General features: G+C 37.9%; 1 protein-coding gene across 1 annotated transcript in view; it reads left to right on the top strand.

The window, feature by feature from the left end:
* pdxdc1 (pyridoxal-dependent decarboxylase domain containing 1) overlaps window positions 1–21,204 on the top strand; it is a 31,770-nt gene extending 10,566 nt beyond the window's left edge. The window contains exons 4-23 of the mRNA XM_008415030.3: window positions 30–122; window positions 191–337; window positions 1,516–1,705; window positions 3,384–3,452; window positions 3,537–3,615; window positions 3,753–3,837; window positions 5,304–5,352; window positions 6,030–6,131; window positions 6,212–6,337; window positions 6,799–6,849; window positions 11,479–11,539; window positions 12,891–12,961; window positions 13,594–13,699; window positions 13,812–13,986; window positions 16,084–16,202; window positions 16,288–16,409; window positions 18,180–18,272; window positions 18,387–18,483; window positions 19,515–19,613; window positions 20,602–21,204. Of these exons, the coding sequence (XP_008413252.2) occupies window positions 30–122; window positions 191–337; window positions 1,516–1,705; window positions 3,384–3,452; window positions 3,537–3,615; window positions 3,753–3,837; window positions 5,304–5,352; window positions 6,030–6,131; window positions 6,212–6,337; window positions 6,799–6,849; window positions 11,479–11,539; window positions 12,891–12,961; window positions 13,594–13,699; window positions 13,812–13,986; window positions 16,084–16,202; window positions 16,288–16,409; window positions 18,180–18,272; window positions 18,387–18,483; window positions 19,515–19,613; window positions 20,602–20,867 (2,200 nt within the window). The 3' untranslated portion in view covers window positions 20,868–21,204. The remainder of the gene's footprint in view (window positions 1–29; window positions 123–190; window positions 338–1,515; window positions 1,706–3,383; window positions 3,453–3,536; window positions 3,616–3,752; window positions 3,838–5,303; window positions 5,353–6,029; window positions 6,132–6,211; window positions 6,338–6,798; window positions 6,850–11,478; window positions 11,540–12,890; window positions 12,962–13,593; window positions 13,700–13,811; window positions 13,987–16,083; window positions 16,203–16,287; window positions 16,410–18,179; window positions 18,273–18,386; window positions 18,484–19,514; window positions 19,614–20,601) is intronic.
* Window positions 21,205–26,884: the final 5,680 nt, after the last annotated feature.

The raw sequence follows: 26,884 nt of genomic DNA, 5'->3' as shown, positions 1-26,884 counted from the left end.
TGCGAGTTCAAGTTCTGTTTCATGTGCAGTGGCCAGGATGTAACCACAATACTGCACCTTGTTCACCATCTCATCCATGAAGAGGAAGATGAAGAGGATGGGAGGGACAAGGCCTGCCAGCCGTAAGCAGAACTGACCACTGATTGAAGCTTAGTGGTGCACAGATGGTTATGTGTGCTGTGCCCAGCAGGATCCAGAATGTGGGGGAACAGGGTCACATGGCCTTGCTGGGCCACAGTCTGGCAGCTTACATCTCCGTGTTAGACAGAGAGCGGCTCCGGAAGCTAACCACTCGGATTCTGTCTGACACCACGCTGTGGCTCTGCAGGATCTTCAGGTAAACCCTGTAGTACCCTCCGTCATTTAGGCAACAACATTCAGGTTTAAAAGGTCTTTGTCAAGTGTTAGACAGGTACAATATCAGCATCCAACTACTGATACCTTACCTTGTGAAAGTATTCATACTTCAAATACTTGTTCACATTTTCTCACATTACATTTGCAATTACATTGTATTTTATATGGTTTGCATGTAATAGTACAGAGGTCTGTCTCCATCTGCTCCAGTGATGCATGTGAATCTGAAGTCTCCACAATTACACTTCATAATTTTGGTCAGATATTTAAAACGGAGTATTTTTGTTGTTTTTTATTATTATTTATTTATAAACATATTAAATAGTCTGTATGATGTAAATTTTACTTTTTTGACCTTTTCATGCATGCTTGCAAAATCCTTTAATCTCCATGGCAACCATTCAGCTGTGCAAAACACCCAGGTGGACCTAGCCACGCCTTTGGGTTACAGCTGCATTTTCCAAGCTTCTGCCTCACAGAGCAGCCCTCTCCCATAACTCCCTCACTCGGCTCCTTCAGACAAGCCTTCAGCAATTAGCAAACACCTGGTGGAACTGTGGATCTGCTGAGCTCATTATAGGAATTTCTTCTCAGTGCAATGCTTTTAAAAACTTTGTTAGAGGGTTAATAGAGGAGCCGTGTTGGGATGACTTCCTGAAGACAGAGTTTCAGAAAGAACAGGAGTTTTTAAAGAGACAAAGGCCCAATTTCATAGTGTTAAATTATAAAGTTAAAATTCTTTTGAGTCATATTTACATACAAACATATAGCATTTTTCTAAAAACTGAAGGTAGCATAGTTACTTGATTGTGCTATAAAATGTCACTATATGCCTGGAAAATACATAATGCTGCTCCTTTAATAAAAGTAGGGAGTTATTCAATGTGGTTATGTGGTTAGATTCATATCTGCATAGAAAATCCAAATACAATTCTGCAAGACACCATATTCCATTTCACTAACAGTTTGTCATGTTTTTTTTGTAATTTTGAAGAATTGCTTGAAATTATAGATATTTTACTAATCCCATGGTCCAATATCTGCAGCTTATCAAACATAGTTTACATCATAGCAATCTGGGTTCACAGATGCAGTTTATGAGCCTGGTTAATGTTTATCAGTGATCACATCTACATCCATCACCTGACTGTCCTGCAGGTATGACAATGGCTCCGCCTATTTCCATGAAGATGACAGGGATGGCCTTGTAAAGGTTTGTCGGCTTGCCATCAACGCCCGTTACGAGGAATATACAACTGAAGGCTATGCTGTCTTAAGCTCCAGACAGCCAGTTATCTACCAAAGCGCCTCCTGCAGGCCTGGCCTGGGACAACACCTATGCAACCAGGTGGGTGGAATCAATATAGAAACAAATAGAGTAGAAATAAGTGTTCTGCGAGACATTGTCCTACAGTGATGTGGTTTTAGCCAGAGTTCTTCTGTCTCCAACCACCTGCACTGCAAAGGACTAGCATAGAGCTAGCTCCTTGACCAGGAGCTGGTTGCGCTGGCACCAGTACACGAAGTGCTGAGTACACCATCTGTCCTCTGAGTCGTCCTCACCTGTGAAGAGGCCAGCTAAGGCAGAGTCATCAGAGAACATCTGAAGTGGGGAGTTGATATAGATGTCTGGAGTGTAGAGGGAGTAGAGGAATGGTGCCAGCACAGTTCACCGTGGGACCCCATACTGCTCAGTCCTACTAATATTTGGATAAAACGTCCCTTAACAGCCCTCCATGGAAACATCAACAGGTGTTTTGTTTCCAGCCAGAGGCTTGGTGTTGTCCTGCTGGAACACAAACTATCAAAGTTTCAACCTTAGACATGGTTGAGGTGCAGTTCAGAATGCAGATTGTTTGTCTTTACTGTCCCACAATACCGATGGATGGTTTTCTAAGAAAACATCGCCTTCATTATGACGCTGTGGAAGACTTCATGAGTTTCTCTTTCTTGGAGCATTTTGCTCTGGACCCTGTGAACCTAGCCCTGCTATTTAGATACATCTCCTCCTCTCAGCTGCAGTTTTCAAACTTCCAAGCTTTCACAAGCTTTCACCTTTCCCTCACTTAACTCCTTCAGACTAGCCAGCAGCATTTAGCAAACACCTGGTGGAACTGGCCATCTACTGACCTTGTTATAGGAGCCAGTTCTCAGAGCAATGCTGGTAAAAAAAAAAAAAAAAGTTAAAGGCTTAATCGAGGAGTGATGTGGTGATGACTTCTTGAAGACAGAGATTCAGAAAGAGCAATAGTTTTCAAAGAGTCTTTGGCCCAATTTCAAGTAGTTAAATTAAAAAGTCAAATTTCTTTCAAGTCATATTCGATAAATACAGCATTTTTATGAGAAGTGAAAGTAAGATAGTGTCTTGATTATGTATAACATGGAACTATATGCCTGCAAAACACATAATGCTGTCCTTAATGCTGGATCCTGAGACTCTTGCTTCTGACTATATTTAAAATGTAACTGAAAGTGCTTTCATGTTGATCTCCAGACTTATGCTACACAGTTGTTTTTCCTCAGTTTAGACGCACACCTCCTTGAAATCGCTGCATGTTCTCAAATGAGGATTTAAAATCACTTTTCTTGGAGAGTTCCACACAGTGACCTGCTGATGCCTGTGGTTTTAAATGAGACAGAATGAGAATATATGAAGTCATATGATCCCAATCATCATGCTAATCTACAACACAACAGCTGGAACAGCAGTCATTAATTTAAAATGGCCCAGTGAAAGTCTAGACTTTAGTTGAATGAAGTGGTGGGACCTTAGGTGTACAATAATTGTCAGCCCAGGATAAGTGAGTGTAGACAGTTTATTGCTTATTATGAGGATCTGGTGTAAATGTCAGTTCACTGTTCTATCTTGATGACTTTTCACATGACTGCACACATGTGAGGCTAACTAAGCCTCTGGGAGCACCTTGACTCAAACAGTGACTGAATCATTTCCTAATGTCTAATTTTAAAGTTAAAGACTACCAGTTGCATACAAAGAAAACATGATTTTCCTTTGTCTCCATTAGCTTGGCTTGCCTCTGTCCAGCCTGTGCACAGTACCATGTAACACCATCTTTGGATCCCAGCACCAAATGGTAGGTGGAAACAGATGGAGCAGCATCCACCTCAAATGGCTCAGTGAATATAAATGTGATAAGAAACATGCCTTTGACTTCCAGGATGTTGCCCTGTTGGACAAGTTGATCAAAGAGGACACAGATGCTGGGAAGCTTCCTTTGCTGCTGATCGCCAACGCAGGTGAAGATCAGACTGTTCCAAAATACTTATATCCATGTGTACAATACCAGGAATTCTGCAACAATTGTTTGGATTTTTTTTTAAAACTGACGATGAATTAATAATGCAGTTTTGTTTCTGCTGATTCTCCATCTCAGGAACCCCTGAAGCAGGTCATACAGACAAACTGAGTCGCCTTAGGGAGCTGTGTGACCAGCATGGTATATGGCTTCATGTGGAGGGGTAAGTCAGCGATGATGCTCAGGCCTCAAATACCTCATCACCATTTAGGAATTATCTAAAATGAATGAAAGGTCATTTATTTCAAACAAGAAAACAGAAAATGAAATAAAAAAATAAAAATTAGTAAAGGAAAAAAACTGAAAAAACAAGATGTACAGATCTTTTAATTTTTGTTACTAAATGTACCGTATTTTCCGCACTATAAGGCGCACCTAAAAACCAGAACGCTGGTTTGTTAATAAAGTTTGACTGACCTATCTACCTACCGACCTGATAATCAGGTCGTCTGCAGGTCATTTAGCACCACGTTCTCCACGAACATGCTGTGCACGAACGGAGAAGGGTGACCATCGTCCGGCCACGCCCCGGTCCAGTCGCGGAAGGCTCTCCTCGCCGACCCGAGTCGGACTGTCAACAAAGTGGCTTTAGACATTCATCCGGGGTGCTTCGACTAGGGTTACCAAGAGACCAGCCCCTATACATTTAAAGCCAGGGGGTCGGGGAAGAGACAGAGGCTGCGGCGGCAGCGTGTTGGTTGGTCTGTGTTACCCAGAAAACAGTTGGGCACAATATGCAACACCAACACCGTGAGTGAAACAATGACTGGGGCAGCTTACTATGTAAAGTACTCAGGGACCAGTTCTTTATTATTCTTTATTACACATCCACATTTGTAGAGTACTGTAGCGTCTATTCTATGCACCTTATAATGCGGTGCACCTTATTTATGGAAAAAGTTTTATAATAGGCCATTCATTGAAGGTGCGCCTTATAATCTGGTGCGCCTTATAGTGCGGAAAATACGGTACTCCAAAAGGCATTCATACTAAAAGAAAGATAATAGAAAAAGTTTGATGTTAAATTTCAGGGTTTTTTGTCTTTATAATGATTAAGTTAGCAGCTGTTTATCTATGTTCATATTGTCCACCCCATTATATTTCACTCCAAATGTGTTGGGAGGAGTTTCTTCTCCTCATTCTGAGCTGGAGAAGCTTCATAATATTGGGAAATTATTTGCTAAAGTCACTTTTATTTTTGTTTTGTATTCAAAATAGTAACAATTCCCGAATTTACCGCATAAATGACACAATCAATGAGACAAATGTAGGAAGTAAATGATGAAATGTTTTTGTAATGTAGCAACTTGCTTAGCAGCGAGAGATGTTGAAGGAATGTTAATGTTTATTTTTCCTAAATGGTCTAAAGTCATTCAATTCAGCATTCAGTTTCAGAGACATTCATGTTGTCATTATTAAGAAGCTACAGCTAACAGGTACACATTTTTTTGAGCCAATAGCATCCTGTAATAATTCACCAACATAACTGGCTAATAATCTGAAAACGAATCACTTAATTTTTCGGGGGGTATTTTAACAGCAATTACACATGTTAATTATCTTAAGTCATTTGATTGCACAACTCTGCTTTCCCAAACAAACTTAATAATGTGTTTTTTTTCCCTTTAGGGTCAACCTTGCCACCCTGGCTCTGGCCCAGGTCACCTCTGCTGTCATGGTAATCTCATTTAAATAACACCCACTTCTGTGTTTTCCCAGTTCATCCTTAACAAGAACCAGTCTTGAACTTGTCAAGTTCAATCATGCTTAAAATGAATTGATTTATGTTCATAGAGCATCACCAGGTGCAGCTCTAAGTTGAACTAGTTCTCCTTAAATAACTATATTTCATCTGAAAGGAGGCTTAAAAAAATCAAAGCTATGATATCATTCTCAAATGAATGCATTATATGTGTCATTGCCCTTTATCTTTCTTGCTCTCTGTTTCTTTGCTCACATAAACTGTATCTTGTAATGGCTGCAATGCCGAATGTAGCAGGGAAGACGCATCCAGACATGATTAAAGTGAATTTTTTCCTGTGCACAGTGTAAGACAGCATCTGAGGGGTTTTATACCTACCAGTCATGTAAATAATAATAATAATAATAATAATAATAATAATAATAATAATAATAATAATAATAATAATAATAATAATAATAATAATAATGCATTTTATTCACCCAAGGACACTTTACAAAATTAAAAACACAAATTAAATGGTAAAGAAATGGCTGCAAGACACTAAACCACAAAATACCTACACAGTTAAAGTGAGAAGGCTAACTTGAACATATGAGTTTTGAGTTTTGCTTTGAACAATGTTAGATTGTGATCGGTGTGTTTTTCTACAGGGAGCCACCAGAAGTGACAGCATGACGCTGACACCTGGTCGCTGGCTTGGGCTGCCTGCAGTAACTGCTGTCACCCTCTACAGACACGAAGACCCGGCCCTGGTAGGCTCACGCCTTTCTTATTCAGACTGTAGGGGGAGCCGTGGTGAAGGGGCCTGATTTGTGTGCGTCTGTGTGCTCAGTCCCTGGCAGCTGGTCTGACCTCCAGCCAGCCTGTGGAGAAGCTGCGGGCGCTGCCTCTGTGGCTCTCTCTCCAGTACCTGGGCCACAACGGCATTGTTCAGAAGATCAGACACGCCGCCGCTTTGGTGAGCATGACTTTATTGGAAACCACAGTTGGAAGAGTGATTGTTTTTGCACAGTATGTGTTTGAATCATTTCTAAGATGCAAATGAAGAACAGTACAGGTTCATCTGTTCTCCTTAATGAAGGAATGATCAAGAAAGAGGAAAAAGAATGACAGGAAAAATATTTTTCCTGTTTTTTCGGTAGAAGGCTTCTTATTGGTTAATGTTTTGTTTGTATTTCCCTTTAACTCATGTAAAGCACTTTGTCTTGTTGCTGAAAATGTGCTATATAAGTAAAATTACCTTACCTTACCTTAATGAACAGGCATTCTATAAACAAAAAAACATGGAGTATGTTAGCAGGAGAATGCTACCACGCAGTCAATGGAACATATCTATGCCCTTAAGGTTTTCAGAAGTATGTTCAGAAACGAAAGTTATTAACTAAATGTTGCACTTTAATTCGTTTTTCTCCCCTGCAGAGCCAGCACATTCTGCTGAAGCTGAAATCTGTGACCTGCATCAGAACTTTGGTACGTCTTCTCTAGGGCTGTTTGGCTGAAAATCGATTATTGAAATAATCTTCAACTAATTTCGCAATTGATTAATCATTAACTGGAGTATACAGACTCAAAATAAGTTTTTTTTTTTGCTGTTTTATTTTTAATTGCTGTTTTTTTAATTATGTAAAGCACTTTGAAATGCCTTGCTGCTGAAATGTGCTATACAAATAAAATTTGATTGATTGATTGATAAGGACATTTTGCAGTAATTAAGCCAAAACTGTACTTTGCATTTAAGATAAAAAAAATAAAAAAGATTTCTGTAAGTATTTTCTACCCAGAACTTTTCAAGTAACATAGTTTTAGCTTCACCTGGTTCAGATGATATCTATAAAAAATCCTATATTAAGAACCTTTTTCTATCCAATTATTAACTGGTTAATCCAAAAATCTGCCCTATTTTAGGATAAATGAACCCAAGGGAGTGAGGAATTTTAATAACTGCTGTGCACTGACTGAAATATGTGACATGCAGAAGGATCACGCTCATGAACACGATGGGCTAGATAAAAACAGGCCCATGTGGAATAGTGGTCCAGTCAAAGTAAAGACTTAAATATAAGTACTTACTTGTATTTAAGTAAAGACTTGCTTAACCCTACAAACCTAGGTACCCACAGGTTACCTAGGTTTGTAGTTTGTAGTTTGAAGATGATAAAAAAAATCTGAAAATGTGTTGCTGCACAAACAAAGAAACATAAAATCTGTAAAACCTGTAATCTGTAATATGACACCTTAACTTTAACAACATGGTCCAGTCTGTGTTTGCTCACATGCTCATTAATGACATAAAACATAAACGATTGCTTTACATTCATTCTAGGATTTAGCTGCATTTATTGTTATATTCTGTTTGTCGCCGTTGTTTACAGGAACATAAAGGATCAGAGTTTCTCCACATATTAATAAGCAGTATATTGCAACATGTTCAAAAACAAAATCCACTTGTGTTTGTAGGATGGGCTTGAGAAACAGATCTCTCTCGTTGAGGCTCTAAAAATGGTAATTTGTTAGATTTTACGGATTCTAAATCAGTCTTTGGGTTCAGAGCTGACTTTAAATCTTGTTCACTAGCATGAAAAAAGCAACTATTCAGTCCTTCCAGGATGTTGGGATGTTTTTGGTGATTGTTGTGGTCTGAATTGTAGATTTTGTGACACCTTTATCATAAAATTGTGGCCAAAGTTGCATTTAAAAAAAATTAATAAAGTTTAAATAGCTGCACATAAAGGTTATGTGCAGCTTAACCTGGGTTTTTAACATAGTTAATATTTAAAGTGCAAATAACATTTTCAAGTACCTTCTTGAAAAGGTACTTGAGGTATTGAGGTGCTAATAAGTAGCACCTCAATAAAAATCAATTCCTGACCTGAGGAGATTTTAAAGTGCAAAAGCAGAACTTCATATTGGTCATTCAAGTTAACATGAAGTGTTTACACTGTAGAAGCAAATCCTACAGAACATCTCAAAATGGATTTCGCTACAAAAAATACGGCAAACGTTACAGCTTATTCATGTTACACATAATTTCATTTTGCGAGTTAGTCTTTCAAGAGACGTCGTGAAACAGGAAGTTAAATTACAAAGGAGCTGAGAGGATTGGTCAAAATGTATTTGCAGCGGTTGGTAAGAAACCAACAGAAAAGCAGAAAATACAGACAACGTTAGACAATGAAATCTGACCAGTCAGATTTCATTAGAAATCTAACAGATTTCTAATGACTTGTGAAAATTGCGAATAATAAGTGAATTTGCACTAAGTTGCGATCACAACTTCCAGGAGGGACTGACTAGCTTACCACACACTGAGACGTGATGAAGCCAAGACACGGTGAACACAGTGTAGGGGAACCCAGTCCTGACCCAGAGCTTGGAGCTCAGCAGTTACAACAGGCAGCAGGTCAAGGAGTCTGTAGTTTAACTGTCTCAGTCAGATGTGTGTGAGAGGCTTCCTGTGTATTGTAGTCAGTATGGGCTACCTTGGTTCCAGGGCCTGGTGTCGCAGATCCCACCCATCTCCGGGGCTTCTCTGCGGGACATTCTGGGCTCTCTCATACTCTCTATTGTAGGTGGGACCAAGCCTCTGCCTCTTACCCCCACCTCCCTTCATCCTGTTTCATTCTATCAGTTCTGGTCCATTTTCTCTCATCTTCATCAGCTCAATGAAATGCTCTCTCCATTTGCTGGCGGATTCTTCATTTCTTCCTGATTTCTTACGGCGTGGTTTCACCCAGGCATGTGTTTGAGAGACTAAAAAGTTGCTCCTCATAACTACAGTCTCTTGTTGTCTGGAAGAAAAACAGGGTCATGAAGAACTGTTCACTGTGAAATGTGGTGTGGCAATCTGATACTGCCTACTGTAGAGCAAATTGTATTACAAATTGATCTTTTATACAGAGCTTTAGTTATATTGAGAATATTTTGTCCAATCAGCTAATTATTTTTTAAACAAATGCGTTTACCTCAGACATGCACTGTGAATGCTGTCATCAGGAGCAGATGACTGAACCATGATGCTCAGTTTGAAATAGTTCCCCTTTGAGTTTAGAAATGTTTTTATGGCAAAGTTAGATTTTTCCACAAATACACAAACAGCAGGCTTATCTGAAATCTGCTAATTTTAATATATAGATTAAGATGAGCTAAGCAAGATCAACTCTTGCTTAACTTATCATTTGACTCATTGATAATATGAATTGCCTTTGCTTTGGTTTTCCACTGCAGTGGTTTAGAATAAAAATTACTTGCAGTTAATATCAGCTCAGATATTTACTAGATTTATTTCTGAATTCTCACCACATCTCTGTTGATTCCAGTTTTAACTGCACACAGCTGTCAGCAAATGTTGGGAAAAACCTTCAAAATGTCTGGATGACTCTCACCATGGTGCCTAATGACCTGGTTCATAAGTTCATAAGCTTCCCAGAAACATCAGTGTAGTATTTGAAGCACCCATTGCCATATGGTAACTAGTTTTTACCCTTAATATTTTTTCACTTCAGGATGAAAATTTAATTATATAGTAACAGAGAAACAGAGTGTGGATGATCAGGTTGTGAAGAGATGTTGAGGAACCTACCATGGGACCGGCAGGATTGCCATTAAATGTGTCCAAGTATGAAAGGATGTAGTTGTGATGTATGTGTTGTCCATCAAGAGAGTTTTCAGATCCTGCATTTGAAACTAGTGCTGAAGCAATTAATCAGATTAGTCATAATGAATCGATTACTGAAATAATGGTCAACTAATTCATGATTAGTTGACAATTATTTTAACTGGTATTTGCTGAAAGAACAACCCACAGAGCAATAATTAAGCCAGAACTGACAAAAATAATATACATTTTGCATTTAAGACATAAAAAAAGAGCTTTTTCTGTAAACACGTTCTTCCAGAAACTCACCAGTTTTAGCTTCACCTGGTTCAAATTCTGTGACCAAAACTCTTCTATTGAACACATTTTGCCATCCAAATATTAATCACTTAATTAAAAAAAAAAAAGTCATCAGTCCAGTCCTGCATTGTGGATGTAAGTCCAGCAGGGAGGCCTGAGCTCTTCACATGTTAGAAGGACTTTTAGCTGCATCCTAGATGCATCCTTTACTACAGATGATCAAGTGTTCACTAAAGGAATTCTGTTTTTGCATATAAGGTAATAAATGTTTCTTTTTCTATTTTAAAAATTATTTGAATAATTTGTTTGCATTTTTATTTTTACATTTCTAATATTGGGTAAATATTAGAAATGCAAATATTTCTAATATTTGCATATTAGAAATATGCAAACCACTTAATTGGTTTCATTTAACCACTTAAGTGGTAAAATGAAAAATTTGTTGAATGTACCGATTTTTTCTTCAATTTTCAAAATAATCAATTGCTAAAATAATCATTAGCTGCTGCCCTAGTTGAAATAGATATTAAAAACATTTATGATTTATTTCTAAAGCACTTTTAAAAACAACTAAAACTGAACAAGTCTGCAGTTAATGAATATACTAAAAATCTAACAAAGTACACAAAATAACAGATAAAAAGCATAACATACAAATAAAAATATTTTGTGAGAGTTACACTTAATCAGATCAGAAGAATAAAACCTTTAAAAAGATGAAAAGCCCTCTGGAGTTGAGGAGCAGCCGCCTCAGATGCTCGTCTTCGGCCTCGTTCAGGGACTTTGAGCTGAAATTCAGCGATCCTGAGAGGCATGGGATGCCAGACTACAAAAACATTTCCAACTAAAGTCATGGAGAGCTTAGTTAGCTTATTAGTTAGTGATCAGTTGCTTTGATCACTCAACAGAGTTTGAGGAGCTAATCCATCTGTGCAGCTGTTATTTCAGAATTGTACGTTTGACTTTAGCTTGATGCGCTCCATTTCACTCTGAGCCAAAGGCTCCATCCACCACCACCATACAGAGCAGTGGGATATTTCAAACACTGTATGGGACATTTACTTACAACTGTCATGCAGTCGGTGTTTACTCGAGCTGCAGCACATCGCCCCTTTTCAACTAACATGTCTTGCATGATAACGAAAAGGTTGTGTGGTGTTACATCTGTCTCCAGCGCCTGATCCATATTCTTGTGTGTTCAACAGGTGGAAGATGAACAAAACTCTCCTGTCGTGCTGTTTAAGTTTTCCCAGGAGTCGAATACTGGTAAAGTTGTCGCATTTTGCATAACATGTCACTTCAGCTGACGGTAGTCAGAGGGCCCAGTGGTGCCGCTGCATGGCAGACTGCCCCAGGGCAGCTGTGGCTACAATGTAGCCACAGCTGATTTGATTTGATTTGATAGCTTGCCGCCATCAAATCAAATCAACTTTACTTACATAGCACATTGTAGGCAGTTCCACGTCCTTTACATCATGACAACAACATACAGTCACCAACTGTGAAAACAAGCAATAAACATTACATTTTGTCAAATGCCATCATCACAATCATCAATACACAACTCAATATCTCAAATATGTTGATGAATGTTTCATTTACTTCTAATCAAAAGTAGCTCTAAACAGGTGAGTTTTAATTCTAGATTTAAAGGAACTCAGTGTTTCAGCTGTTTTACAGTTTTCTGGAAGTTTGTTCCATATTTGTGGTGCATAGAAGCTGAATGCTGCTTCTCCATGTTTGGTTCCTTTTCTGGGGATGCAGAACCAGAAGATCTGAGAGGTTTCGTATAAGCCCTGAGTGAATGTGGTGTGATGTAATGCACTTTGAGGTATTGATAAAGTGCTCTACAAGTATACACCCTTTACACCTAGCAAGAAAGAGCTTCTGAAATGGTGTGGCTCCATGCCTGGGTGTTGGGAACGTTCAGTGGGCGCCTTTCATAAAACGATGCATCAATGCTGGACTACACCTTTTCCTCAAAAGCCAATATGAAGTAGCTGCCAAATATACCTTTTTGGTTGAAAAATCATTGCCTTATCAATAACAACCTTTAAAAATGTAGAGTTCACCACTACCAAACACCCATAGGACATGTTGCGAGAGTCCAGGTTCTCGCGGTCAAACATCTTCCACTAACACAATGACCTGGTTGATGGTGTCCGGGAGACACCATCAACCATCTCCACTGAGATCTACTTTCAGCTTCTCCTCAGCTTTGAGTTTATCACCATCCATCCATTCACTACAACAACAGGAACACACTTTCCTTTTCAACTCACAAGAAAGACAGAATCATCTAGAGGTCGTTGACTGTTCAGAGCAGACAAACTGGCAGCAATATCCTGCAATGAACTTTTCAGAGTTTTGGCAAGTCAAGGGAAACTGGAAGCAATTCAGAGATGGTCCCAAAAAGCAAGCGTCTTACCGACTGATGGAAATATGAGAAATCAGTTTTTACATTTGTTTAACATGTTTTCATAAGCTAACCACCAGATGGTGCTGTTTAGTAATGAATCCATTCAAGTTCTAAATGTTTGAATGGTGACTAGACCCAGTTTGATGAAAGCATCGTAATAATTTAATGTCCTTTGTTTCCTCATCTGTTGTGTGTAAGGAGGCAGTGGGGGGTCTGTGGACGGTTTGTGTGCTGGAGAGAAGGAGGTGCTGGATACAATCAACAGATGGGTGAGTTTTTCCTTATAGTTTTAGAAATGGCAGGGTTAAAGGTCATAGTATGAGAAAGAAAAAAATGTAAAACTTTGTGTGTCCTGCATTAAGGATAGACAAGAAATCAGTAGCAATATATATCATGATAGACTCAATATCAGTAGATAATGCATCTGATAGAATATTTAATAATTTCACTGAACTCTGATCCAGACCTGCACAGCATTCTGGGAAATATAGGCAGAGGAAAGGCATTGTGACGAGTTGAACAAGATTGGTGACATCAACTAGCTCACTCACTTTTTGGTCACCTAGCAGCTCACTTGGTAACCTAGCAACAACCTGTTGAGTAACTTGCTCTGTAGCAGTTTAAGGTTTTGTCACCATGACTCATAACTGCTTAAAAATGAAAAACTGCAGTGTATAGTTAAGGTCATATTTCAGATATTAAAAAACGGTCAGTAATTATCTATATTGTCTGATATGAAACGTTTACATCATCCAGTCAAAACTGCTCATTTTAGGGCATCATGTATAGAATAAAGACTTTTCTGAGCATCTTACCACCACATATTTTACCACACATCTACAGTATGAATGTTTTTAGTGACCTAACCAGCACAGAATATTCTGTACTGGTCTGAATGCAGATGGGTGAGCAGCTTGCTCAGCTGGTTCCCACTAGTGGAGTGGATGTGGTGGAGCTGGAAGATGAAGGGACCTGTGTGCGTTTCAGCCCCCTCCTCACAGCTGCAGGTAACATGAATACCTGCGCATCGCTGAAATGACATTGCTTTTAGGCGTCCACTCCAAGTGCTAGAAGAGTGCAGAAATGTTAGCTGAACACTTTTCTGGCTTTTCCCACCAGTGCTGGGAACCCAGCAGGAAGATGTTGATGAAGTGGTGCAGAAACTCCTGGAGCTGGTGCCGATGATGTCAGCCACAATGAACTTAAGACAGGACTTCAGGGAGGAGACCCACCGCCACGCACTGTCACTCACATACATAGAGGAGCTGAGCTGGCCTGGTCTGGGAGCAGTCCGGTGAGCTGTCTGGGCTGATGGGTTTCCCATGAAAGATGTGTTTGATCAACAGGTTCTTTACAAAAGCCACATGAAATATTAATCTATCCATTTTATTATTTAGTATTTGTTCGTTACATATTTAGATTAATTCAAATTAATAATTTATTTTAATTAATTGTTCATTTTTTTATTTCATAAAATGACTATCAAACTGAGAAAATAATATGGAGTTTGTTTAAGGGGCTGACCAGTGACTGACCAGTTGTTCAGGCATTCCTCTCATGTTTTCTTCGCTTTGGTTAAAGACGTTACCTCAGACTAGCTGCTGTCTTAGCAACCTAAAGGAGCATTGTCTTTTAATTGTCTTTTGTGAAGTTTTAAAAAGTTAACTGGACTCTATCAGGTTCTTAAGTTATTTGCATCTAATCACAAGCGTACAAAAACATTATTGTGAAACAATTCCACAATGTTAATTTTTTTCCTCAAAGCTTTTCCTTTCTGACTTCCTCTGTGCTTCATGAAAAATAAGTATTAACATGATGAAGAGAAAACATGAGGAGCGACCTTAACAAAAGAAAAAAACATGTAACACAACTGTTGGTTTTCCCAGGAGTGAACCTTCCAGCAAGTTCGTCTAGGTTAGCGGTTCTCAATGTGGGCGGTACCGCCCCCCCCGGGGGGCGATCAGAGGACGGCAGGGGGCGCTGGCGGACGTTTTTACAAAAGGGGGGTGCTGGGATGCCTTTGGGGGGCGTTTGGTCGAAAGTAAACTTTACACCTTATATGCAACACAATGCCAGTTTAGACTTTGAGCAACTTGGTAAAACTGTCTTGTTTACACAAGACAGTTTTACAAGACAGAGGGATACAAATGTTCAGAGGGAACATTTGTATCCCTCTGAAAAATGAACCCATTTAAATAAAGAAATCCCTCCATGGGTGATAAGACGATAGAGAGCTTTCATTTTATAGCGTTAACACCGGAGTTGTAAGTGGTCCAGTATGAAACGGGTGTGATAGAACAACACAGCACTTTCAAATTTCAATAATCAGAATACTGAAATTGTTTCCGTTGTTATAAAAGGTTTATGTCAGTCTGCCTTTTCCCCATCGATACGCTTCCCGAACGCTGCGCACCAAAGGGGGTTAAAAATAAATAAATGACGCGCACATTGCACAAAACTCTGAAACAGGAGAAGCGGGACATAAAACGGAGCGACGAACTAGATGTGAATTATGGCATAAAAACAAAGAATCCAATGCTGAACAGTGAAAAATCAACATATGATGTGCCTACCAGTTTTAACTTGAATGTTCATTGCATTTTTCATAGACACCTGTGAAAATAATTTCTATTCCCATGGCTTTTTTTGTTCTCTGGGAAATTATTTTTGATGATAAATACGGAAACAATCATAGAAATCAAAACATCAACAATAGTGATAGTAATATTAATAATAAAATAATAATCAGTGCAAAGTAGCCTAAAAATTCTTTTGGTGGGGGGCGGTGAGGGACCTGGATAAAGGCTAGGGGGGCGCTGGGCTGAAAAAGGTTGAGAAACACTGATCTAGGTCAAAGTGTTCCATATTCAGAAAAATGACAAAAACCCAAAACCCAAAGAGGTCGAAACGCTGAAAGCTTTAGTTAGCATGTTCAGTGTTAAAATTATAGAAAAACCACTGGATGAGTATGGCTCATTTACATGAGGGCAGAACAAAGACTGAAAAAATATGGCAGCAGAGAAAAAACTAGATTTGTAAAGTTGCATCTAAATGAAATACAAGAGCTGTGGAATCTGCTGAGTGGTATATTTGCTGTTAGATGTAAATAATTTTAGAAGATGATAAACACTGCATTTTATTATTGTGATATTGATGAGTGAAATTCCTTTTAACAAAACCTTTTTATTAGTAGTCTGATCAGTCTGCATGTAAATAAAGAGGCTCTAGAAACCCAGACCATCTGCAGAATGATGCTGTGTAATAAAAGTGGCTTGTTCTTCATTTACTGCTGTCCATTCGGTCAGACAGGCTCAGTGAAAACAAACAGGTGTGGAGGTGAAAAAGCAAGTTTGGGCATTTTGCACCTTTCTGAGCTTGTGTTGATGTCCAGGTATGAATCCCAGGCTGAAGGAGCAGATGAGAGCAGGAGGAAACAGGAGCAGAAGAAAATCAACGATGCACTGCTGACAAAACTACAAGAGCTTGACACAGACATCTTTTTCTCCACTGGTAGGTTCCTCACCATGTGTGCCCCAATCTGGTGCATTGTGTTTTATGTTCAATCTTTTTCCTTTCTCCTTTAATCCTATATCAGGCCCTGAGTTTGTGATGGAAGAGAACTGCATCTTTGTGGGCATGGTGACAGATGATGTTGATGTGTCAGAGCTGGTGGACACGATATCCACACTGGGAAGAGACATAGAGGAGAGTGGAAGGGTAACTGCTCTGTTTGTTCTGCAGGATGCCTTCCCACCTGGTTGTCCAGTAGACTTAGTTTAATTGGGGACCCCAGGAGGTCCCCAATTAAACTGGGGATGTAACAAATAATGGAACATGCGTTACATTTAGAGATGTGCCGATCAGGTTTTTTCCTGCCGATACCGATTCCGATCACCCATGAGGGCAGATCACGATACCGATCACATAATTATTATTTTTTTAATCATAAACACTACCGTTACATTATGTGGAAAAAGGAACCATAAATTCACCTTAATTTAGACAGGCATTGTGCAAATTGTACAGCTATCTGTAATACTATCTTTAACAGACTGAAAACATATGAAGGCTCTGAAGAAGCTAAATAATGCAGAGAGCCAAAATAAAACCTCTCAACATTGCCAAAGAAATTCAAGTATAAAACTTAACATTCAAAGGCAAATAAAGGTTCCATTACAATAAACAATCCAGAGTTACTGAATGAAAACTTCCTGATAGCATGGCGGCTAGCTGATTACTGCTAGTTCTGATTGGCTGTTTCTGACTGAGCGGAGTAATTATGCAGAACAGGGAGGAGATCGATTATTTTTTCAGAGATTATTTGTCTCATGTTTAGGACAGCGAAAGTTTTAATACGTATGTAAAATGTATTTTTTAGGTTAAATGCTGCAGCTTTAAGCAGAGGTTCGGTGTGAGAGTCACTACCAGGTGGAGCAGAAGCGGCGCTCCGTCTGTGAAATATTACTACCTGTAGCGCGTAGCAGCGGTTCAAGAGCGAGAGCAGAACCAGCGTCTTACATCGCAGCTCAGAGACTTAAATAATTTTGCGGGGTATTTGTTTAGCTTTCCGACAGTCATGCTAATCCAGGTAAGTGTTTGTAGCTGCGCGCTGCTTTACCTGCTATCTGATCCTCCATATAATATAATATGGCATCAAAACAATGCCATACTTAACGGAGTTTGGCTACATCAAGGCTCACTGCAGTAAAAAAAAAACAACACAAAAACTAGAGAAGTGCTGATCCATGTTTTTCACTTCTGATACAGTAATAAATATATCAGAGATATCAGTTATCTCTGATATAACTGATATCTGAGATATCAGTTATATCTGATATCTCATATATCAGATATAACTAATATATCTGATATGAACTGATATATCTGATATTTGATATCAGATATATATATATATATATATATATATATATATATATATATATATATATGGGGATGTTACATATCTCAGATATCAGATATAACTGATATAACTGAACCTCTGTCCGATACCAAACCTTGGCCAGAGGTTTGGTATCGGACAGATAAACAGAATTGACTCGAATCGTTTAGTTTTTTAAACACAGACATAAATGTACTGAATTACTTTTTTTTTATCTCTCTGTACCAGTTCAGCTCACTCAAACACTCCAGAAGCTTCAGAGCCTTGGTCAAACATGTAAAAACAACAACTTTCTTTTGTTCAGTCAGTGCAATTAGAAGTGGAGCAGCCAATGGAAAATAAATAATTAAGAAACTGAAGCTGACAAATAGAACAGGTTGACTACGCTGGTCAAACATGTAAAATAAACTGCAGCAAAACGTCTTTCAGATGGTCCAGAAAGTGCAATTAATAATTCTAAATATAATGTAAAATAAATAATAAGGCATGACATCACTCAGAGCACAAAGCGTAGAATTGGACTGAATTTAGTGACTCTTGTTATGTTTTCTACAGCACTTCAACAGTTGTGATTCTGTCCTCTGCAGTTACTGGAGAACATGACAGAGCGTGTGAGGAAGGGCATCCTGGAGGCAGAGCTGCAGCTGCAAAAGGCCAACGAGGAGAAACTCCTGGAGGAGGTGTGTGTGCTTGTGTTAACGGAACAGATGTGCTCAATGCATCTGCTACGGCTCGCCACATGTCCTTTTCCTTTGTTGCGTTGTCACCACTAAATCTGAATCTGTATGTTCTAGGGGATGCTGAGACAGCTTCCTGTGTTCGGCTCTGTGCTGAATTGGTTCTCTCCCGTTGAAAGCTCCGTAAAGGGAAGGACTTTTAACCTGGCAGCAGGTACTTTACTGACTGCAGACATGTTCTGGAGCAGGAGTGCTCAATACGTCGATGGTGATTGTAGTGTGGGTAAATTGCATGACATAAAATAAATAGACGTCGGCCTGTCATTCATCCCATTAGTTGATTGATATACAGGGCCACATTACCAGTTGGTGGCCATAGTGTTTCCTTTACTTGTTTGAAAACTGACATTATAACAAAGAAGAAGCTAGTTTTGAAGCTAGTGCAGCAGAACTAGCTGCACTTAGTTATAACTAACTATAGTTAGTGTGTTACCTCCAATTTTTAGCCTTCCTCTGACCACGACAACGTCAAATTTTCTATTCAGACGTTTTTAGCCATTTGACAATCTTCATAGTGCAGAATAGTGAAAAAGTGACATAATTCCTCACCACTTGGTATGAATATGCTGGATAAGCATTCCCTGCAGATATAAAAAACAAATAGTGGAAACAAAGCATTTCTGTCTGAGTGTCTTTCTTCATAAAAATACAGCCACAAACTTCACACTCCTCGCAAAGCTCTGTACCGAAGGAGTATGTTGCTCCATTTGTAGAGTTTTTGAAGTGCACAATCTTCATTTGGCAAACCTTGCACACAGTGAAGCTCATGTAAAGCTTGGTTTTCCATGGATTACAGTAAAAAACAAAATGAGTCCAAATATTTGCCTTCAGTGAAGACAGGGTCAGTTGAATCTCTTTCATTTTTGTACTTTCCTCTTTATTGTGGTGCTTTCAGCACATGCATACATTCCAGTATCGTTGGCGTGGCAACGTCAGACCCGGAACCTTCCATGCAGTTACAAAATGGTGGCTGACAGACATTTACCCATAAATAAAACAAGCTGACTCGTTTTATTTATGGGTAGATGGAAAAATGTCTATTTTTTTTTTTAAGAAGACTACCATGTGGATGTAGCAAAAGTATGTTATTGTGGTAGTCTTCAATAAAGTAGAGCCTTACTGTAAAGGTTTTTTATGTGATTGTTTGGACAGTAGACATGTTGATTTAACCTCTTTGGTCCTCAGGTTCTCTGGATTCCACAGACGTGACTTACTCCACCAAAGTCCAGGCAGGCAGGATGTCCCTCCAAGACATCCCCACCCTTTCAGCTAAGAGACTGTCAGGTAGGCCAGTTTCTGTTATGTACTGCTTTTATGAAACAACAGAATTTTTTTTTGTTTTTTGGAATAGTAAATTAATGTTCATATCTCTGCTTCAAGACACTTATAGAAAGACTTTTTCTAAAAGATGAAGAACCATCTTCCTAAAACTCTATTGGTCAAACAAGGACAGCTTTTCATACAGTTTTACATGTGACTAGTCGCATACACAATGTCTTCTGTTCTACTACAAACAGTACAACAGTTTTACAAAGAAGAGGACAAGAACAGGAGCAAATGTATGTCTAATGTCTTGCAATTTAAAACATTTGCATATTTTCTTGCGTTATAATTACAAACTTAAGTTTGTTTTATTGAGATTTTATGTGACTGACCAACACAAAGACGGTAAATAAAGCTGATGTTGTCCCAGAACCAGTAAAAAAAATCCATCTGTTTTTAAGTTCATCTGAAGAGAAGCGTAGCTGTTGTGTGAAGAGAACAGAGAACAAACAGCATCACAGAAGCTTTATTCACCAAGACTGTGAACACAAACAAATACAAGTTCCACTTTGCTTCAATGAAGACATTTAAGTCCTAATAGAGCAGGTGAGGGGGGGACAGGTTTTTCAAAGCTTTGGTTCATCTGATCTTTGCAGTGTGAAAGAGAACCAGCTGAAAATGGAACAAATGTTGTAGCTTTGGTCTGGCAGACCATCAGGTGTGAAATCACCCTAAGCTCATTAGGAGAATTGATAAGATCCAGTGTCATTCCCTGCTGTCCCTCTTTGTGTTGTCAGCTGGTTTTCATTGTGTGCTTCACAGATAATAAAAGCCAGTCATTGTTCATGACTTTCATGTGTACAGTGAATATTGACCTGGAAAATGACCACAGAAATCTATAATTGGCTTCAAGTGCCAAGTTTAAGGATTCCATGTTTCTAGAAAACGTTTTGTTTAGAGGAAACTTCCTGTTCATTCTGACGACATCAACACATGATTCCTGTCACAGGTCAGAGGTTATTTCGGCGCCCAGGTGCAGGTTCTGACTCGATGAGCGAGACCAGCTCCATCGGACCAGTTGACGAGTCATCTAGAGTGGAGAACTTCACCATGAGCCCCAACATTCACCCTTCCATGTCCATGTCTCCACCCGAGACAGCGGAGCATGCCGAGGCCTACGTCAGACCAGCAGGTCTCCTTGGGAACCCAGAGCAGGTAGAGGCTGAGGAGGAGAGGCAGCCTGAAGGCCAAGAGGAGGATCTGAGTGGGAGATAGATCCACTGCATGTCCAGGTGTCCGCCATCCATCCTGCACATGCAGCCAGTCTAACATGGGCTAAACCAAGACACTTGGAGTCCAACCTCTGCAGAAGGCCACCTGGGCAGTTTGTATCTCTCATTTCAATGTTTCAGGATGCCAAAACAACCCAACCAGTCCCTCCGTGTGACTCACTGTGAACTCGGATCAGTGCATTTCTACCAGTCTTCCTCTCTTCTGCCTTCACCTCTCTGTTGGTAACATCACTTAGTGGCTTTCAGGTTGGAGATGTAGGCTCATCACACCTGGAACTGTTTTGAAGACTTTCCAATAAACACCCCAGTTGACATGTTTAGATTGGGCCATTTTCATCTCTGATACATCTACATAAATATTTGCATTTATGAACGGAAGGATAGAATGATTTATTTCACATAAAATTATGATGTCCTTGTAAAACCTGGACCACCAGATCAGACCAACAAAATCACTGAGGAAAGGTCATTTTCACGTTTACATCCACTCCTCATGGGTTATTATTGTTCATTCATTCATTTGAGTCCTCTTTTTTCCAGGGTTGTGTGATTATGCAACAAACAACTTCAGCTTGGAATTTATTGCAGACGTTCTCCAATCCGCACAGGCTCTAGGATGTAGACACTAGTTCAGAAATAGTTCTAAACGACTAGTGTTAACCTGTAATCCTCTGTAGATCAGTTTGTCCAGTGAGTGCTGAGGAAAAAAAGTATTTTTGTCATACTTGTAAAAAGTAAATATAGGTTATTAAGCTTTGGCTTCGTCTAGATCAGAGGTTTTCGTGAACTTTCACCACCATAAGGTTGAGGTGAATTTGTCTGCATCCCCACTAACACCCAGTGTGGATCAGAGAAAATCTACAATAAATCCATAACTTTTCCGTCCAATTCCTGTTTTTAAAAATGTTGAGAGTTAATTTTATCAAAATTCTGCCTTGGAAAAAAACTAAAAATTAATTATTAAAAGTCCCAAATTCAGATCAAACCTATGCCCACAAAGATTAGATCTAAACTTGTGACCACTACTCTAGTCATTTATAAAGTCATTATACATGACAAATAATAGGCTCATGCAAAATGAATGATGGAATGCAGCATTACATGTAATGTTTTTAAAAAGTTCAGTTATATTTCTATAGTACCCTCTGAACTATAATAATTAACATGCATATTTGCAATTAAAAAATGGTAGTAGAAAATAATACATTTTATTTGGTAAGAAAAGGTGGAACCTAAAGAACAAGCTTGAGTTTTGACAGAATTCTAATGTTAGAATATTTTCATGAACAGGAACATAGATCAGACACTCCACATTTCTACTGTTACTGTCGGCCATTATCCCCATGACAGCTGAAAAACTTCAAAACAGACATTTTGTGATACAAAATGTTCAAATTTACCATGTTTATTCAGTGTAGAAGTGCATTCATGTGAATATTTATGTCGTCACAACTACTGATATCAGAAATGAGCTGTTGAAGTTGCACATATTTAATGTAAAAATAACTTTTAACACCAAAACGGCTTAGAAAAATCTAATCGAATTCTCTTTACAGCTGCAGAAGTGGCCAGATTCAAAGAACCTGACTTTTCCTTAGTTTTTTTTTGTTTTGTTTTTGTTTTTTATTAATCTCACCATGGAGCATTATTATTTTTTTTACTACTCTGAGGGATATTTTTCTTTGGCAAAATATTTTATATAAGTAGTGTGTGAATAATCAGATATATGGAATGGTTTGGGTGTTTGTGCTATATTGATTTTTGTTTTTTGGTCTTGGTCATATTTTTGAACAGTTTTAGTTGATTCTGCTAAACGTTTGAAGTCTTTTGTTTGCTCCTCAAGGCTGCTTTATTGCAAGCATATGCACTTTAATGAGGATTCTGACAAACTAATCTGTTTTCCATGACACACGTTCAGTACCATGCAGAAATATTCATACCCTTTGGACGACATGACCTTTTTGAAACATTACAATCTCAGCTTTAAATGTCTTTTATGGGAATTTTATGTGGTAGACCAACAAATAGTTAATTATATGGAAAAAGAAGCAAAATAATGCATTTGTTTTATAAAAAAACCCTCTACAATTCTCTGTGTTGGTCTCTTACAGAAAATCCCTATAAAAGACATAAATGTTAATAATCTCACCATGGTAAAGATTCGGGGTGTGAATAGTTTTGGACAGGACTGTACGCTGGTCATCCCACCCCTCACCATGGACTTCTGGAGATCTAGCTCTGCTGGTAGAACAGGGATGGATGTGCTGTTGGTGTGGGGCTGCTGCACTGGCATTAAGTGTCTAATTTCAGAAGAAAAAAAAATTCCAAGTTTCTTCCTGAATGTGTTCTCTCTTCCTCTGATGCAAACTTTTGTTTCAGTTAAGGTATCTTAAAAGTGATAGGTTGGTTGTTTTGAGGTGGGAATATATGACCTATTTTCAAGCAGTCATTATCTTACTGGCAACAAGCATTGTTCAGCTAGTGTGAAAAGGACTTACTGTGATCAAATGCAGCTTAACAAAATTACATTAATATCTACTTATTGATTATTATTATTTTCCATGCCAGATGAAAACTTGACTAGGATTGAATGTTGGCTGTTACAATGTTGATTTAAAGGCCCAGTTTGGGTTTTCTGGGATTGAGAGGCTGTGTGCCTCTTGTTGAGTCAGTCCAACAGCAGGACTCGGACTAAAACAGGAGGTCCTGACATCTTGAAGCAACCTTGAATGATTGCTGATTATTTTGTAGTTTTTGGTTATTTTGTGTCCAATGTTTGAAAGGAGTTTAAGAAAATCAAAAAACGATAGGGGTAAAAGGGAATATATTCATAGTTACCTATTACAGATAAGATATTGGCTGCTCATCACTTCTCCACAAAACCCTATCACAAGAAATCCTATTTCTTTAAATGTGTTTGCATTGTTGTGCCTCATTGTAAACTTTGCATGAGAGGAAACTCAGAATGAAGAGTTGAAACTCTAATCTCCAAACAGTGAGGATGAAGGTTCCACCAGAGTTGCACATCTAGATAATTATTTTACTACTGGTTTGTGATTTGTTTTGTTTTTTTGTTGCTTTCTTATGGTGTAAATGAAGCAGAATTTTCTTAATGGTTCTTTCTGTCATGGGATTCTAATGCAATATAAAAATGATAAAGTTTTTAACTTGAAAATAAACTTTTGGTTCTTGTGTGGTGTTTGTCTGACATGCTTGATGGGTTTTCTTTTGACATTCATTTTTAAGTGCAGTCAGGCTAAATAAAGTATGTTCACCTGTTGGTTCTAGGGATTTAACAAATGAAGGATCTGATTTTGATCATTGTAACATTGTTTCAATCCATATCAATGCCATTATACCCCTTTATTCTTCTTCTGCACCTTATTTCATATCTCCAAATAAAGCCATTCGCTGAACAGAAAAGACAATCCTAATTGCTCAATAATCTTAAATTGAGCGATTAATTTCGAGTTTAGAACTCTAAAGGTTTATTTAATTTGACTGAATTCTACTGCATTTTTTTCTGTGTATTGTGTTTTATATTTATCTAAAATAAGACAATGATCACAATGATATAGTTTTAACTGAAACGGAACAAAAGAATGAACAGCCACTGGTAGGTCGTGATTTAAATGGAATGTTTTTGTCCTCTGGTGCTGCCATCTACAGACAGGCCACGATCTCTGCCAGTTTACTGGCAGAACCTCCAATGATTCTCACCATGTCAATGAAAAGAAAAACTTTTTCTATTATTTCAGTAATTCTTGAGAATAGGGACAAAACAGGACCTATGGATAAAGCACAAAATGTGAATAAAATATACACAAAATATATATATTTTTTCAAATATCTGACTAAACTAACCTGGGTCATGTGAGCACAACAATGTATATTTTCCAGGTGTTTGCTGAATATTTTTTTTATTTTAAACGTTGTAGTCGGTGGATAATGCCTGTAAAAGCCCTTGTCCAGGAGCAGAACTCAATACATAATAGTTTAAAACAATTAAAGAAATACTAAAATTATATATTATGACAAGTAAGTATAAGTAGTCATATAAATAATTATAAAAGTATCAATAAATTTAATTAAAACTCATTTTTATATATTTTCCAACTCCATTGAAATGTGTCCCTAGTTTCTAACAACACCGTCAGAAATGAAAAGAATGTAAAAAAAATCAGGCATTATTGGGGGGCACCAGAACTTCTGAGGACCCCATGACCTCTTCCTTTCTCTTCCTTTGCTAAGAGGGCTAGTTAGCTTATGTTATTCTTTAGTTTTTTCTTATTTTTATTCCTAAGTTGTTTGTCACAACCATGATGTGTCAACACCATAACTGACAATTTACAAAACTTTGATAAAATTTTGTGAAATAAAAGCTTAATTTTGGTATATTGTAAAGATTTCATGGACCTGATGAGCTACAACATGGCCTTTTTCAGAATAACATCATATAAATTGAGGTAGTTTGGCTTTTTGTCAACTCCGTCAGATGTCAACTCCATCAGAGTTTTTGTGACTCTTTCAGTGAAATTGTCAAATCTCACTTAAATGTGCAATTAATTAATTGTAATGTGTTTTACATAAATTACATTACTTCACATGCACCAAGTTTTTCATTTTACTCACTAGTTTGTCATCACCTTCAGTTCTGTGTCAACTCCGTCATTCAGTGTCAACTCCGTCAGATGGACTTTTTGTTGTTTTTTGTTTTAAAAAATATTTATTTTGTTTCTTGAGAAGCATTTATCTGTAAAATTAGTACAAATATCACTAATAGGGTCATTAAAAAAAAATTTATTTATTTTTTGTCAGATGGTGATGACAACATTATAGGTCAGGTTGATTAAAAATGGAATTTAAAAAAAAATGTTGCACCTGGGAGCCTGCACCTTAGCATCTTTACATTTCCAAAAAAATTTTTGACATATTTGCATACATAAGGTTGAGAAATAAAAAAAATATATATGGAAAAATTAAAACCCATTTTGTCCCTATTCTCAAGAATCACTGATTTATGTTTCCATCTATTGGAAAAGCCTCAATTAGAATAATTTAATTAAATAATAATAATAATAATAATAATAATAATAATAATAATAATAATAATAATTTATTATTTAATAATAATTTAATTAAAGAATCAACAGATTATTCTATGCTTTGATCTAGAAAACTAAAGGTGTTGCTTGGATATTCCCAACATATTTCTGTGTTGAACAGCAAAAGAAATATCAATGAGCAGGAACGTAAAACAAACGAAGGTCAAACAAATAAAAGAGCAAAAAAGTTTGGGAAAGAATAACTAAAGAATACCACCACATTTAAAGTGACATCATGTAGTGAACTTTATTTAAGCAAAGTGAGGCATAAATGGTGTTCAGACTTAAGTTTTAGCTTCTGCAAAACAATTTGTATTTTTCATTGTTGGGTAATTGTGAATAATAGTTTGACTATTCACATTTGCATGAAAGATGTCATCGTCCAGGAAACTAGCATATCATACTGGACTTTGGAAAGGGACAGACCAACACAATATAGTGCATACTAATAAAGTGGAAGGGAAATCATGGGTTTCTCTATTCAGAAAAGTGGAGAATGCATATTCAGTAACACTGGTTCAACACTTTGTAGAACCACCATTAGGGGATCTTGATTGGGTGAAGAGTATTTATATATATTTCTCAAAACCAGACGTTTTTTATACTTTGGTTGAGAAACAGCTTCCGTGCATTTTGTGGTTTAAATTCATGAAGTAAAATTACAAATCAATTTTTGCTAGAAATACTTAGACATAGTATGTTGTATATTGAATATGTGTAAAACTGGTCAGCACGTTTTCAGTAAATAAAAAAATGCTTTAGGCTGCATGAATAAGCATAAAAGTGCTATTTATTTTTCCTCGACCAAAACTTAAGCGAATCTGCTGCGTTAAAAGTTCATGTCAAGTGACGTTAACCATTTTTCTACCGTTTTTCGGGGGATGTAGTTTGTTAC

Source organism: Poecilia reticulata, chromosome 8 (assembly GCF_904066995.2).
Source record: "Poecilia reticulata chromosome 8, P_reticulata-male-v2, whole genome shotgun sequence".
In the NCBI taxonomy this organism is placed as follows: domain Eukaryota; kingdom Metazoa; phylum Chordata; class Actinopteri; order Cyprinodontiformes; family Poeciliidae; genus Poecilia; species Poecilia reticulata.
This window is presented reverse-complemented; position numbering and strand designations above follow the sequence as displayed.